The sequence below is a fragment of the Porites lutea genome, chromosome 6 (assembly GCF_958299795.1).
Source record: "Porites lutea chromosome 6, jaPorLute2.1, whole genome shotgun sequence".
In the NCBI taxonomy this organism is placed as follows: domain Eukaryota; kingdom Metazoa; phylum Cnidaria; class Anthozoa; order Scleractinia; family Poritidae; genus Porites; species Porites lutea.
The window spans coordinates 12,780,530-12,796,149 of record NC_133206.1 but is presented as its reverse complement, the minus strand read 5'-3'; the positions used below and the strand labels follow the sequence as shown (position 1 = coordinate 12,796,149).

The following is a 15,620-nucleotide window of genomic DNA, read 5'->3' as shown; positions in this document are numbered from 1 at the left end:
TAACAAAATTCTACGCTTAGAAAAAGAAGAAACCAAGAACGGCCCCGAAATGTCCGCAAATATCGCGAAAATCGCAAAAGTAACATGAATTTTTCTTGCGGGCTAAAAACACCCGTGACAAATATCGCAAATAAAGCAAAATAACAAATTTAACAAAATTCTAGACTCAGAGGGCAAGGAAGCCAAGAAGGGCCCCGAAATGTCCGCAAATATCGCAAAAATCGCAAAAGTAACAAGAATTTTTCTTGCGGGCTAAAAACACTCGTGACAAATATCGCAAATAAAGCAAAAATAACAAATTTAACAAAATTCAAGACTTAGAAGGCAAAGAAGCCAAGAAGGGCCCCGAAATGTCCGCAAATATCGCAAAAATCGCAAAAGTAAAAAGAATTTTTCTTGCGAGCAAAAAACACCCGTGACAAATATCGCAAATATAGCAAAAATAACAAACGTAACAAAATTCCAGACTTAGAAGGCAAAGAAGCCAAGAAGGGCCCCGAAATGTCCGCAAATATCGCAAAAATCGCAAAAGTAACAAGGATTTTTCTCGCTAGCTAAAAACACACATGACACATATAGCAAAAATAACAAATGTAACAAGAATCGAGACTTAGAAATCGAAAAAGCCAAGAAGGGCCCCGAAATGTCCGCAAATATCGCAAAAATCGCAAAAGTAACAAAAATTTTTCTCCCTAGCTAAAATCACCCATGACAAATATCGCAAATATCGCAAAAATAACAAATGTAACAACATTCAAGACTTAGAAAGCAAAGAAGCCAAGAAGGGCCCCGAAATGTCCGCGAATATCGCAAAAACCGCAAAAGTAACAAGAATTTTTCTTGCGGGCTAAAAACACCCGTGACAAATATCGCGTAAATAACAAATGTAACAAAATTCCAGTCTTAGAGGGCAAACAAGCCAAGAAGGGCCCCGAAATGTCCGCAAATATCGCAAACATCGCAAAAGTAACAAGGATTTCTCATGCTAGCTGAAAACACCCATGACAAATATCGCAAAAATCGCAAAAATAATAAATCTAACAAGAATCAAGACTTAGAAATCAAAGAAGCCAAGAAGGGCCCCGAAATGTCCGCAAATATCGCAAAAATCGCAAAAGTAACAAGGATTTTTCTCGCTAGCTAAAAACACTTCTGACAAATATCGCAAATATCGCAAAAATAACAAATGTAACAACATTCCAGACTTAGAAGGCAAAGAAGCCAAGAAGGGCCCCGAAATGTCCGCAAATATAGCAAAAATCGCAAAAGTAACAAGGATTTTTCTCGGTAGCTGAAAACACCCATGACAAATATCGCAAATATCGCAAAAATAACAAATGTAACAACATTCCAGACTTAGAAGGCAAAGAAGCCAAGAAGGGCCCCGAAATGTCCGCAAAAATCGCAAAAGTAACAAAAATTTTTCTCGCTAGCTAAAAACACCCATGACAAATATCGCAAATATCGCAAGAAGGGCCCCGAAATGTCCGCGAATATCGCAAAAATCGCAACCGTAACAAGAATTTTTCTTGCGGGCTAAAAACAACCCTGACAAATATCGCGTAAATAACAGTTGTAACAAAATTCCAGTCTTAGAAGGCCAACAAGCCAAGAAGGGCCCCGAAATGTCCGCAAATATAGCAAAAATTGCAAAAGTAACAAGGATTTCTCATGTTAGCTGAAAACACCCATGACAAATATCGGAAAAATCGCAAAAATAATAAATCTAACAAGAATCAAGACTTAGAAATCAAAGAAGCCAAAGAAGGCAAAGAAGCCAAGAAGGGCCCCGAAATGTCCGCAAAAATCGCAAAAGTAACAAGGATTTTTCTCGCTAGCTAAAAACACTCCTGACAAATATCGCAAATATCGCAAAAATAACAAATGCAACAACATTCCAGACTTAGAAGGCAAAGAAGCCAAGAAGGGCCCCGAAATGTCCGCAAATATCGCAAAAATCGCAAAAGTAACAAGGATTTTTCTCGGTAGCTGAAAACACCCATGACAAATATCGCAAATATCGCAAAAATAACAAATGTAACAACATTCCAGACTTAGAAGGCAAAGAAGCCAAGAAGGGCCCCGAAATGTCCGCGAATATCGCAAAAATCGCAAACGTAACAAGAATTTTTCTTGCGGGCTAAAAACAACCGTGACAAATATCGCAAAAATAACAAATGTAACAAAATTCCAGTCTTAGAAGGCAAAGAAGCCAAGAAGGGCCCCGAAATGTCCGCAAAAATCGCAAAAGTAACAAGGATTTCTCATGCTAGCTGAAAACACCCATGACAAATATCGCAAAAATCGCAAAAATAATAAATCTAACAAGAATCAAGACTTAGAAGGTAAAGAAGCCAAGAAGGGCCCCGAAATGTCCGCAAATATCGCAAAAATCGCAAAAGTAACAAGGATTTCTCATGCTAGCTGAAAACACCCATGACAAATATCGCAAAAATCGCAAAAATAATAAATCTAACAAGAATCAAGACTTAGAAATCAAAGAAGCCAAGAAGGGCCCCGAAATGTCCGCAAATATCGCAAAAATCGCAAAAGTAACAAGGATTTTTCTCGCTAGCTAAAAACACCCATGACAAATATCGCAAATATCGCAAAAATAACAAATGTAACAACATTCAAGACTTAGAAAGCAAAGAAGCCAAGAAGGGCCCCGAAATGTCCGCAAATATCGCAAAAATCGCAAAAGTAACAAGGATTTCTTATGCTAGCTGAAAACAGCGATATTTGCGGACATTTTGGGGTCGTTCTTGGCTTCTTTTTTTTCTCGATCAGTCTTGATTCTTTTTAGATTTGTTATTTTTGCGATTTTTGCGATATTTGTAAGCGATTTTCTGACATAATTTTTCTCAATTATTTCTTTTGCGACAATTGCGAAAACAATTTGCTATAGCAAATTTTTGCTAACAAGATCGATCCTGGACATAAGTGGGGGGTGAACTCGTCTCTTGCTCTACTTCAACAGCAATAAACCACATACTTTTTTTTTTGCAGAATACCATTTGTATTAGAAAACCACACGTCATCTCAGGGGGTGGGGGCGTGCGAACCCCCTGCACCCTCCCCCTAGATCCGCCCCTGAGGTTAAAGGTACGATAAAACGGGCAACAAAAACATGCAACTTGACTTGCAACGTACACTGCGGCAAAATGAGTTGAAAAGCGATAAGACAGGTACGAAAGTGGGCGGTAAAACGCGCAATATCGTTTTTCAACACGTTCTGCAACAATGTTTCAAAACAAGTTGCATGTTTTTGTTGCCCTTTTTACCGCAGCTATATAAACTCACGAGAGAAATCGAGGGTCACGCTTGTGAAAGCGGAACAAACTAAGTTGTCACGATTTTGATCGAAAAAAGGCTATAGTTTCAGTGTCACCTCCAGGTCATCAGCTCTCTAAACAGGGAAACAGAGTAACGCTTACAGTATTTTCTAATTTGCCGACAGAGACGAACGAAAAAACGTCGCTTTACGCCCGTTTTCGCAGTTCGAACCCCATATGGTACAGTCATGTCGAACAAACAACTTGTTTATGAAGGATTTACACTGCCAAGATTGAAAGTCAAGGAAATTCTTGCGAGTAATGCGAGAGAAGATATTGAACTCAAAAATCTACATAAAAAACTAGACAAAGAGAAGGACGAAGTCGAGACTGACTTTTCCAAGACTCGCTCGCAGCTTCTTTCTCGGGCAATGGATCATCATATGACACTGGAAAGTCAACCATCTGAATTGGAAAACAGTGCCGACAATGGCTGGGAAACGACTTCGTTTTCTACCCTCAATGATTCTTCCAGCTCGCAAGATGCATTCGAGGTAAACTGTTACAGCCATCCTTCTGATTATCAATCGAACCCTAAGCAGTCTTGGGCAGAGAAAATCACACATTTTGAACCATCTTTGACTGCAAAGAACGAGCTTGTTGCCTCTAAGTCGCAAACAAAGCATAAGATTTGCTTGGGTGGTAGAGCTAATCCTCATGTGAAAAACTGGAACACCGCAAGGAGCGAACGTTTCGAACAATCATTGGTCGCTAATCAGGCAGATGCATTAGAAACACAAACCAAGCGCAAGACAAGTGGGGCAGGGAAAATTCAGCTTAACACGGAAAAGTGTAGCGGATTTAACTTAACTGACTCCAAACAATGTGTCGTTACGAAAACTAGCCAGCTAGATAGAGCGAAGTTCAAACACAACGACAAGATAAGCCGGACAAGGAGAGGTCATGTTTATACTGAAACCTGGGACACAGGCCTGAATCAGCTGAGGAAGTCTATCTCAGAAGAAAGTGTTTGCTCAGAGCCAAGAGCAAGTCCGCCACTGGATGTTTCACATTCTAGAGAAGGAAGGCACACCGTTGCTGGGAGATCTAATAGTGTCTCCAATAAGAGCTCTGTGTTCACGAAAGAGACTTTGCAGAAACAACGCTTGTCGACTCCCAAACATGTGGTCACAAGACGCCATACAGTCTGTTGTAGGCCAAAAAGATATGGTCTTAGTTCCTCTGTTAAGGAGAATACCTCGCAACAGAAACCTTTGGCGGATCTGCTCCCTCCAATAAAATTGCCCCCTGTTTATCTCCAAGAGAAAAAGGACAAAAATCAAGGCAAGAAAACAAACAATAACGTCGTAAACACAAGTGAGAAACTTGGTGGTAGATCATATGATGATACTATTCGGGATCTTAAACATTGCCGTTATTTGCGAATAAAAACAAGTGACGACGACGAATATGCCAGTTGGTAATGGGTGCTAAGAGCAGTTAAGCTTTCGTAACTTGTGCGGTGCGCTCTGAGACAAGGAGATGACACAAAGTTCGACCCTCAGAATGTCTGTACCTCATGCAATGTAAAAATACTATTTTTACAAACAAGTATAAAAAGTATACAAACAGGTCGAGAAAATCAAGGTACGAATCGCCGAAGTACTATAGGAAATGAGACCTAGAATAGCTGCAAAGTACAATTTAAAAAGATATTACTACTCGACTTTTCGAAGAGCGTCCGTAATTGACTCACTACATGTCAAGTACAGGCCTCGTGCGCCACTCCGCAAAAAGAGAACTGAGTGCGTGAGTGATACACTCTTATTTTTTTAAGAATGTTGTTTTCCCGGCCCACTGAATATTCTTATTTTCTGCCGATTGTAGGCTGAAAATATGCTCGTATTATTCTCAAAATATAGCTTATAACATTTCCGTTTTAGAATGTATCGGGGATATATCGATTATGTGCAGGTTTTCAGTTTTGTTGGCAAGTATTGCTGTTTAAAGAATGGAATAAATTGTATTTACTGTCTCTGAACACACAAAATTATATCCTTTTCAAAATCCCAGCCTGGGGTTTATTCTTAAAGTATTCTTATAAAATTTCACAAATTTCAGTCTCGATATTCTTATAAAACATATTCTTATAGAAAAAAAGAGTGCACTTGACATCGCCATCTGTCTTGACGTTCTAAGCTGTCAGAAGCTGTTTACGTTTCATTCCGCTTTGTTGAAATTTTAAAAATTTGTAGAGGCTTGTATTAATCCGTGCAGCCCTAGAAAACCGCGTTGAACCAAAAAGGTTAAATTCAAACGTGTAGCTGAAGAACGCAAACGGAAAAGAGTTTGCAAGAGCAGTTTTTAAGATCCCTTAAGTTTAAAATAATTTTACTGTCTTAAGCCTTGACGTTTTGTCAGCTTTACACAGTAAATTTCTTACATTCCAAGACTGTTCAGGGACAACTGCGTGACAAACCTTAACTCTTAACGAAAAATGACAATACAGATATAAGGTGGAGTAAATGAAAAACAAACGATCCGCACATAAACGTCTAAAGGTTGATTTCCCCTGTTGCGTAATTTTTATGTGCGCACGCACGTAAATTTTATACGCGTCAGATAAAATAGAGGCAACAGATGTGTTGTGTCGCGCGTAAACTTAAAATTCAAGCGAGGTTCAACTTTTCCGTTTACGCGCTACCGTTCATAGATTGCCTCTATTTTATTCATTTACGCACGTACGCACTTACAAATGACGCGATAGTTGAAACCAACCTTTTACGCAGTGCAAAGAATTTAGGTCCGTGTGCACGTAACAATACTGCGGAAGTGGAAATCCACTCAAAGGCTCACACTTTGTGTCAAAAAACTAGTGCCTGGGTACTGGATATGTAGAACATGGTGTTGTGTTCACACCTTGGATAACCGATATACTATATAACTAGTTTTTGTCTACCTCTACAGGGGCGGATCTAGGGGGAGGGTGCAGGGGGTGCGCACCGCCTCCCTCCCCTGAGATGACTTGCGGTTTTCTAATACAACTGGTATTCTGCAAAAAAAAAAAACTATGTGGTTTTTTTGGTGTTGAAGTAGAGCAAGAGACGAGTGCACCCCCTCCTAAAAAAAATCCTGGATCCGCCCCTGCTCTAAGCTTTTCGTGCCGGTACGGAAGGCTTTCCGGTATGGTGTGAACACCTGCCTGATACGTGACTCTCCTCTTTAGAGATCGGTGCGGTGCAGCTTCGCTCCGTTACTGAATCGCGTCGAAATCACCGTTCTTTTACGTGGTTTTCGTGTCGGCGAAAAAGCTGTCCGGCATAGTATGAACATAGCCTTATTGGGGGCGAAGGGGTGGGTTGGGGGTATATGTACACTTTGTCCGAACTTTGGCTCGCCCAGCCGGGTCAATAGAGAGGAGAAGTGTGACGTCGCGTTACCATGGTAGCACTATTTCTGGATGACAAGAAAACCAACGACGACGGCGACGGCGATGAGAACGGCAAACGTTTATATTAACAAACAACAACTATTTTGTACATTTCTTTGCTGTCGTTGCCCGCTTTATGGAGTAGGTAAACACAACACAAAAATTGTCGCTCTCTTTTTCTAAACTTGGACAACAATAGATACGGTCCCAAAGAAAATTTCGCCAAGATTTGCCAAATTAAGTGAAACTGAATAAGATCGGTAAAGTTTGAAATAGTGCGAATAGACTTTTAAGTGACTTTGTCGGTTTGTTGTCATCCAAAAATTTTGCTACTATGGCAACGTGACGTAACGACTTCTCCTAGGCAAGACAACCAGAACATGCGCGAGCGCTAGCTGTTGTCGGTTCTTCGTTCGTGCAAACCTCGTTTAAGTTGACTTGGCTGGGAGTGTGACCCTCTTTCCGGCGCAACATTTTTTTCCCAAATAAACGGGGCCTAAGGTTAAAGATTCAGCATAAATTAAAATATACATGTTCAGAATAATTCAGCATAAAGTTTATTTAATGGAAAAGATTTATACAGTCTATACAACCAATACAATGTACGTACCTTCATTTGTTAATAAAAGTTTCAGTAGTTTTATTCAATAAATTGCTGAGTAAAAACTACAAGAGCGGTACATGAATGTATAAATACAGAATATTGTTAAACTGACTGAAGGAAATCAACGGATAAAAGATATAATATAATGTATGTTATTTTATGACAAAACAGTACACTTACTGTAACATAGGAACATTCGGTAACGTTCGGCCACTTTGTGACAAAACATAATACACTTTACAAGATCCAAAATGTTAAATACACTTACCAACAGCTGATACACGCGGTATAAAATTTAAAATGTTTTTAAATTTTAACAACATTTCGAAAAACAAAGCTCTTGTGGACTAAGAGGTACAGTTCGGATGTCATACAGTAGCATAAAACAGTTACATTTACTTCACTAGAGACTGCTGTTCACACCACAATGGCCAGTCTGCTGGAACTACTGCGCCTTCGCGCAAGTGTAATCTGTACAATCAGTCATTAGTAGCCTGCGTAGCTGGCGGTATTGTGTAGTAGTCGAGTGAGATTTGGCGGCGGAGCCGTTGTAATATATCACGAGCGGTCCCTACTCCCTTTTTTTGGAACACGGCTCGGCCGCCAAAACTTTAATCTCGCACCCACACAATGCCGCCAGCTACGCAGGCTAGTCATTACCGACTTCGTATAACTGACATAAAAATAAAAAAGCGCCCACACCAACAGTTTTAACCCTTTAAGCCCTAAGAGTGATCAGCATCAAATTTCTCCTTGTAATATCAATGCTTTGTAAAACAGAGTGGTCATGCGAATTAAGGACATTATCACACAAGATGAATTCGCTTGATATTTTATAAACTTCTCCTTACTACTTCTGTACGAAATGAATAGGGGCAACAAATGAGAATTCAAATTTGGATCTTAGGGTTTAAAGGGTTAATAAGAACCGTGGGTAGTTATCCGGTGCCGCTCTGCAGTAGCAAGGTACTACATGGGGCCCTTATCCTCATAGCTCTCCGCCTCGTCTCTAAAATGATCCACTAAGTTATTGATCTCCGCCACCCTGTTCCGGTTTCTCTTCACCTCGTCATTGTGGATTTTTTCGTTCAGTGACTGCATTCTTGTTGTGGCACGGGTCAAGATGTCATCCTCCTAAAAATGCAGCAACAGTCAACGTAGTAAGAAGGCAGGCCCTGGTTTCTCACAGGGTTCATACAAAAAATTGCAACGATTTTTAAGGACTTTTCAAGGACCACTTTCGATTTTCAAGGACCACCTACCAAGAATGTAATTTCGCACATTGTAAAAAAATGCACGTTCTCAGTTCATTCCAACAGGACTATAAAGCTAGAACTGTTTCCTCCACCACCTTCTCTACATTTTTCAGTTCACTTGTCTCAAACTTATACTTAATTCTTGCATAAAACAAAAAACGCTTTACGTAAATTACTTTGAACGTGAAATGCACCCATTCACCAACACCAATCTGAATCACGTGAGACCTCATCTACATGACCTACCGGAGGCTTTGCTTTACCAAAACTAAATAATAATAATAAATATTAATAAAAATAAATCTTATTAATGAACCTAAACCTTCCCTAACTTTGCTTTCTCGAGTCATTGTTCGTTAGGTCACTAAAACCCACATTGAATGATGGGATCGAAGAAATAAACAAGTCCCCCGGGGGGGGGGGGGCTTAATTGAGTTTTTACGCTAGTAACAAGAAGCCGGTGATAGATACTAGGTTCGACTCGCCTGATGGGACAGTTGGGATGTTTATTCTGAGTCACCTGTGTCACTGCTGACCGAAGATACATCAATTTCTTACCTTGTTATCAATCTTGAGAAGGTGTGTGTCATGAGAGGCGCTGACAGCATTCATAATGGTGTCCTTGTCAACAAACAGCTTCAGGAAAGAACACAAGGTAATCACAATTGTAATTTCATTTTGTTTTATTGTGATTCTGGAAGTGACCAGCACTGACGAAATTTTCAAAATCAATGAACAAATTCGTACAAAAAAAGAACGAATCCGTCATCAAATTTTGTAAGATGGTTGATCGCAGTCTGAAATTAGAATGTACCCAGGGATTGTCATGAAAGATGTTGTTCATCGTAGTTAATGTGTATAAAAGGTTTCGTTTATAGCAGCCGACCCCTACCACAGCGGAACGCTGAGGGAACAGTTTCCTCCTCTTATAATGCCAACAATCCTTTGGATCGAGACCCACCAACCATGAGCGAGGTTCGTGATACACCAATCACTAACAACCATGGTGGTACATATAGTCGTACTCAGTAAAACGACGCTATCACCTGTTGAAGACGTGCAGTACGCGGTCGAAACGTCGCGATCAATATCCAGGAGACGATCGTGAGACAAACGATAAACGACAACCTTTATACCCAGAGATTGCTATCAATCCCTTCCAAAGTCAATATTATACTTCAAGAAGAGTAAACAAAGGAAATTACTGCGTTGAGGGAAGGACATTTGGCTTTCCGTTACTAATTACCATAAAGACCAACGATAATTGCATTTAACGCTTAATGTAATTGTGTGAAAGAATGGATGTAAAAATATCACTGAAAATGCATACTAGCGCTTACCATTCTCAGGTCATCAGGAAGATCTTCCTCCAATTCATTCTTCATTAACTTTTCAAGGGTGACTACAGCGATATCCGACACTTTTTCGTTATGTGCGTTTTCCATGTCTCTTAACTGAGTCATTGTAAAAAGAGTTACAGAAAAAATACCAACTACTTTGACTGTGTTAGCTCTGCAAGCTTAGGTGTTGCTAACACTTTAAAGAGACGTTTTGTAGCAAACGGATCTACAGTCTCTGTAAGTTGTTTAAGCACTTGAGGTTTTCATTGAAAGTGAACGATTGAAATTAATCTTGGTAACACGATAGAGGAGTTCACGCTCATAGTTGCATCATGGGTAATCAGGGCAAGATGGCGGGAATTCGAAGATTTGTATTGGAATTCAAAGTCAGCTAATTCTTTCCGAATTCACATATTTGATGCTTTCTCTTTGAAAAGAGTAACTTACGAGTTAAAAGAAACATTACCCTAAATCTGGAGTGCAAAGAAGTCCGTGATCAGTTTTTAGAAAACCTGCATTTTTCCATACATTTTCTGTAATTTTGATACTGTCGAATTACAGAAAATGTATGGGAAAATCAAGGTTTTCTAAAAACTGACAAGGGACTTTTATGTTAAGTAACTATATCACTTACAGTTTACCATCCAATGACTTAATTGACAACTTAAGAAACGACTTAATCTTTTTGCACTCAAGAGTGCTCAAAATGAGATTTTAAGAAAAACCCCAATTTAATTTACAGCATAACGTTTTTTTAAGAGAATAATACCAAGTTGAAGTACTGCTGGAGAGGCTTCACAAAGTAAGTGATACACACACGCTTCAAAACTTAGTACTTTTCACCAAATAATAGTACCATGTGAAAGTACTACTGATAGGTTTCATTTGAATTGTCACACCACAGGATTTCATCCACAGACTCAAAAGTTAGTATCACATACCAAATAAACAGTACAATGTGAAAGAACTGTTGAATTGAAGAGGTTTCATTTGAATGGTCACACCACAGGATTTCATCCACAGGCTTAAAAGTTAGAAATACATTGCACATATCAAAGAATAACTCTGGGAGCGAATTAGGCTTAATAAGATGGAAGAAGAAAACAAAACAAAAAAAGGTTGCATGGATGGGCAAAAGTGGATTTAAAAGACTAACAGTGATTGATTTCAGTTAAGCTTAATAAACAGTGCACCCTTGACTGGTCTTGTTCTGTGATAAAGGATATAATCCTTGCACATGCTCAATAAAGGCAGTCACAAGATCTGCCATGTTCCTTTCAAAGTCTTTGATTGTGTCCTGTTAAGGGAGCAAAAATGAAGAACGCTAAAATAGTTGTTCTTTTGTCTTCACTTCTAAAAATTCATAAAATCAATGACAAGATTGCAACGCACCTCTAACTGATCCACCAGTTCCATTTCTAGTCCCATGAGGGTGTCCCACAGTTTTCTGATTTCCCCCAGAATCTCCTTCATCAAGCTTTCCATGTGACTTTGATCAGTCATGCTGGTGTAGTCTAAAAATACCTGATGATGCAAGCCAAAATGGACTGATTACCAGTAATAGCTGCATTAAAGACTGTGTCACAAATCTGGTTGCAGACTTTGCAGTAAAAAAATGTTAAAATAGAAAATAGAAAACATCATTAGACTACATCTCTTCACCCTGAGCATGAGCAGCTCAATACACCTATGACAGAATGCTGAATCTTGAGCTGTAACAGCAGGTCTATGAAGATTGAATCTTCGTAAATTATGTTTACAGATACTAGCTGGGTTCTTCTTGTCAACAAAAAACTCTGGCTTATTAACAATGGAGAGAATGGCTACCACCCCCTTATCTTTCATATGCCTGCTATAGAGACTAGATTTTCATAAGAAGTCCTCACCTTTTTCTTGTACTCAATGTAGTTGTGAATATGTTTGATTCCGGCATTATTGTTATCTTTCGTTGCTTCCTCTAAACAAGAGAAAAATGAAGCAATCTCTGCCTCTCTTTTTTCATGCTCCTTTAAACCAAACTCAAATATTTCTTCGCAGATGGCTGTGAACTTCTCTTTGTATCTTGAGTCAGTTAAAGTATATTCAGAGTTCTCATAAAGTTTTAATTTAGACCGCTAGTATGTAAAAGTAGGCAGCTTGGCAATCAAGTGCTGCAGGCAATTTGAGGCTATCACTCCCTCACTTAACCCACTTTTACCAAAAGTTAAGATGGCTCAGACCTCAAAGTACAGCGACTCCCGATAACTTGAACCTTCAAGGGAAACTGAAAATAGTTCGAGTTACTGGGAGTTTGAGTTATTGGAAGCTCAAAGAAAATTGCCGGGAGAAAGGAAAAAACAACTTTTACTGTACCACGAACATTTTAATCACACTTAATTGTAGGAATGTTAAGTAAAAATTGAAAGATACTACTAGATTATAACTCAGAATGTAACGCAGTAACAAAACATTGCCTAAATAGAGCATGGGTTTTACTGTTTTGAGACATAAAGCTGTTTCACATAGATTTGAGGCAAACAACATCAACCTTCACTAGGAAACTATATGCGTACAACACGTCAATGGGAAATTCAAAATTCAATGTTTCGGACACCAGTACACTGTTTTCTGCTGACTTTTTAAGGGCTCAAAACATGGTTCGAGTTATCGAGGGTGAAATTATATATAAATGATCTGAGGGGAAACAAAAATTACTTTGAGTTAGCGGGAGGTTCAAGTTATCAAGAGTTCAAATTACCGAGGGTAAAATTACAGTAAATGTATGACGGAAATCCAGAGGAAATCGATTTTGGTTCGAATTAGCGTGGGTTCAAGTTATCAGGAGTCAACCGTAGATGGTTTTTTATCTGGTTGCTGGCGCTAAATAAGAACCCTTCCTGCAATATAAGGTATTACTAATGCAATAATATTCTTCTTCTACAGTTGGGTCATGCCAATCTTGTAATCAACGTAAATTGTAACAAGAATTAGTGCAAAATGATTACCGGTACCAGAATTCTAATTTTCAACTGATATGCTGACTTGCTTTATGAACATTTCTGACACCCCACCAGCAGGCATTAGACTTAGCACAGACAGCCACTGACTTAGACTCCCTGAAATGTTTGATCAAAACAATAGATCTCACCATTATGATTAGTATGTAGAATGGAATTTTTCGTCCTGACATTGCTCTACATAACTTTGGAATATTGTTTTCTGTGAAAGGATACCCTTCTAACAATTCTTCCATTCCTGGAAGGGCCGCTAGTTTGCTGGCTTCAGGATCCTCTGAATACATGCTCTCAAAGAGCCATGGACCATTTAGATCCTCCACATAGGCAAGCTTAAACAAAATAATTCTTAAAATTATTGTGCTGATCATCACTACTTACAGGATAATTTCAATTTAAAAATTTAGTACGACCTCTCAAGACAGCTGCATAAACTCAGCTTCATCTCAAGTTAATTTATAAAAATGATACAGCTATAAAATAATTACCTTATGTAACTGTCTTTCCTTCTGCTTTTCTTCTAATTCATCTTGCTTTCTCTTGGCTATTGTCTCATCATGTACTCGCTCCTCAACAGAATATTTGTACCTTTCAGCTGCAGCTTCACGAGCTGACTCATCAATCAGACGGAAGTCCAGATAAACAAGCTCTGGCAGATGTGCAATGACATACTCTTTGTAATTTGCTTCTTCAGAAAAAGGGTTTCCACTCAGGTTCAAAGTTCTTAAGACTTTAAACCTTCTAAGGTAGATAACCTGAAATTGAATGCAATGTATCTAATGATCAACCTTTCCTTACACTAATTAAGTAGATGCTTCATGGTTTTTTCAACTTTTGGCTGGGACCTGTTATAAAAAATTCATCAACACCACTGGAAAGATTACCTTAAAATCATCAACAAATTATACAGAAAAATCTTCCCTGGAGTGAACATTTCATGAAGATATTAGCTCTATAAAGTAGCAAAATTTTAAAGACATTAATTTTGTTTAGTGTGTCTAGTCTAAGTTCATATCCGTCCACCAATCATTACAAATGACTGTAAAACTTTGCAACTTTGTGGAGCAAAATCTAATAAATCCCTTTCTTTGGACATATCACCTTTAAACTTGATAACTTCACTAAATTTAAGGTGCTCTCTTTCCAGTAGTGTCAATGGATATTTGCTTACTGGTATTATTTTACCAAAACTTTAAAAAAATCATGGAAGATTATATTAATAATTTATTATTATTGCCCTATGGTTTAATAATTAAGGTGATGACAGTAAACGTCATCATCACACTGGGCTGAAAAATTATGGTTTTCTCAATTTTCTGGAGGTCAATAAATTATCTCCCTTTGTTATGTTTTCAGAACTCATACTCATCTGGCCTCTTGCTGAACATCATATAAAGAGACTTTATTACTATGAGATAAACCTTTCTAGGAACACCAATTATGCACAAGAAATTTGCCTTCTATTCAGTTTTTCATTAAAATCGACTAATCATTTGAGTACTTACATCATCCAGCTGTTTGAGGCTGTTATTCCCGACTGAAAACACATGAAGCTGAGACAGGGAGTCCATGTTTTCAATTTTTGAGATTCTATTGTTGTAAAGGGTAAGATCTTTAAGTTTGGTGAGTTTATCAAGCCCCTCAATGACTTCAATGTTGTTAAATGACAGGTCTGCAATTGAAATAACAGCTAATGAGCGAAAGTACTGGTATTAAAATCATAACTGCTACTTCCCAGACAACTGCCAGAGAACATAGTAAATGAAAAGATATGACTGCCACTAATTAGAAACTCTTCAAGCATTTTATTCAGTTTTGGCCTCAGTACAAACATTCTTTGAATCCAACCTATATCAATTAAAGGCTGTAAGCAGACACTTCTCCTGACCTTAAGTCTATATAACTTCTGGACATACTGTACTGTTTTCACTTGATTAAATGCCGCACCCAATCAGAAAAATGTGGGTTTATTTGAGGATTATGAGAAAGAAACTTTGTAATTTACATAATCTAGAAAGCCAAGTATGAATTTTAATATATTGAAATTGGTCTATTCAATTTGGGGGGCGGGGGTGCGGCTGTCTCAGGGTTCCATTCATGCCAACCCCCCTCTCACCGCCCCCCCCCCCCCCCCCCCTCAAACCCCCGCCTCACCCAGGAAGACCAATGGAAAAGATTATTGATACACTAACAAAGGAGTTTATTCTTATTTACTTTTACCTAGCCACTCCAAGTTAACGAGCATTTCCAGGCCTTCTATCCTTTCAATAATGTTGTTATCCATTTGCAACTTCGTCAAGTTGACAAAGCTCCATAAATTGTCGATTTTTAAAATATCTTTGCGAAAAAAAAAAACACATAAAAATCTTCGTTAAACAAGATAAATTAATCATCTAATTCCGCACATGATATCCTTGTTGGTAAAAATAATGAACACCTACTTTTAAAATCAAGTCTCAGCGAAAGGACGTCTCCAAAATCAATGCCTTCTTGTTTGGCGATCCTTCCGGCTTCACTTTTCGGTCCCTGCTCCTCGACAGCATCTTTGAGCATCTGTTCATCGATGACAGAAGGCTCTATTGTGTCGTAAAGACGACTCATCTTGTAAAGGATAAGAAAAAAGGCTACATTTGCACTGAACTTAAAAGACAAAACTTTCAAAATTCGCACTGTTTCTTGTTGTCCAGGACAACCTCAGATCCTTGCAAGGTGCGAGGGGACT

At 38.6% G+C, this 15,620-nt stretch overlaps 2 protein-coding genes across 2 annotated transcripts; one reads left to right on the top strand and one right to left on the bottom strand.

Annotated features, from left to right (window-relative positions):
* Positions 1-3,390: 3,390 nt before the first annotated feature.
* LOC140941106 (uncharacterized) lies at positions 3,391-5,904 on the top strand. Its single transcript, XM_073390069.1, has one exon. It carries the CDS (start codon positions 3,524-3,526, stop codon positions 4,757-4,759), a length of 1,236 nt encoding a protein of 411 aa, XP_073246170.1. The 5' UTR covers positions 3,391-3,523; the 3' UTR covers positions 4,760-5,904.
* A 2,025-nt stretch (positions 5,905-7,929) lies between these two features.
* Positions 7,930-15,583, bottom strand: LOC140941528 (dynein regulatory complex subunit 3-like). Its single transcript, XM_073390539.1, has 11 exons — positions 15,340-15,583; positions 15,119-15,235; positions 14,404-14,570; positions 13,387-13,653; positions 13,118-13,230; positions 11,792-11,966; positions 11,298-11,429; positions 11,132-11,202; positions 9,906-10,029; positions 9,124-9,201; positions 7,930-8,443 (listed from the first exon to the last, which is right to left on the bottom strand). The coding sequence occupies exons 1-11, from the start codon at positions 15,497-15,499 to the stop codon at positions 8,279-8,281; spliced, it is 1,569 nt and encodes a 522-aa protein (XP_073246640.1). The 5' UTR covers positions 15,500-15,583; the 3' UTR covers positions 7,930-8,278.
* Between the last annotated feature and the right edge of the window lie 37 nt (positions 15,584-15,620).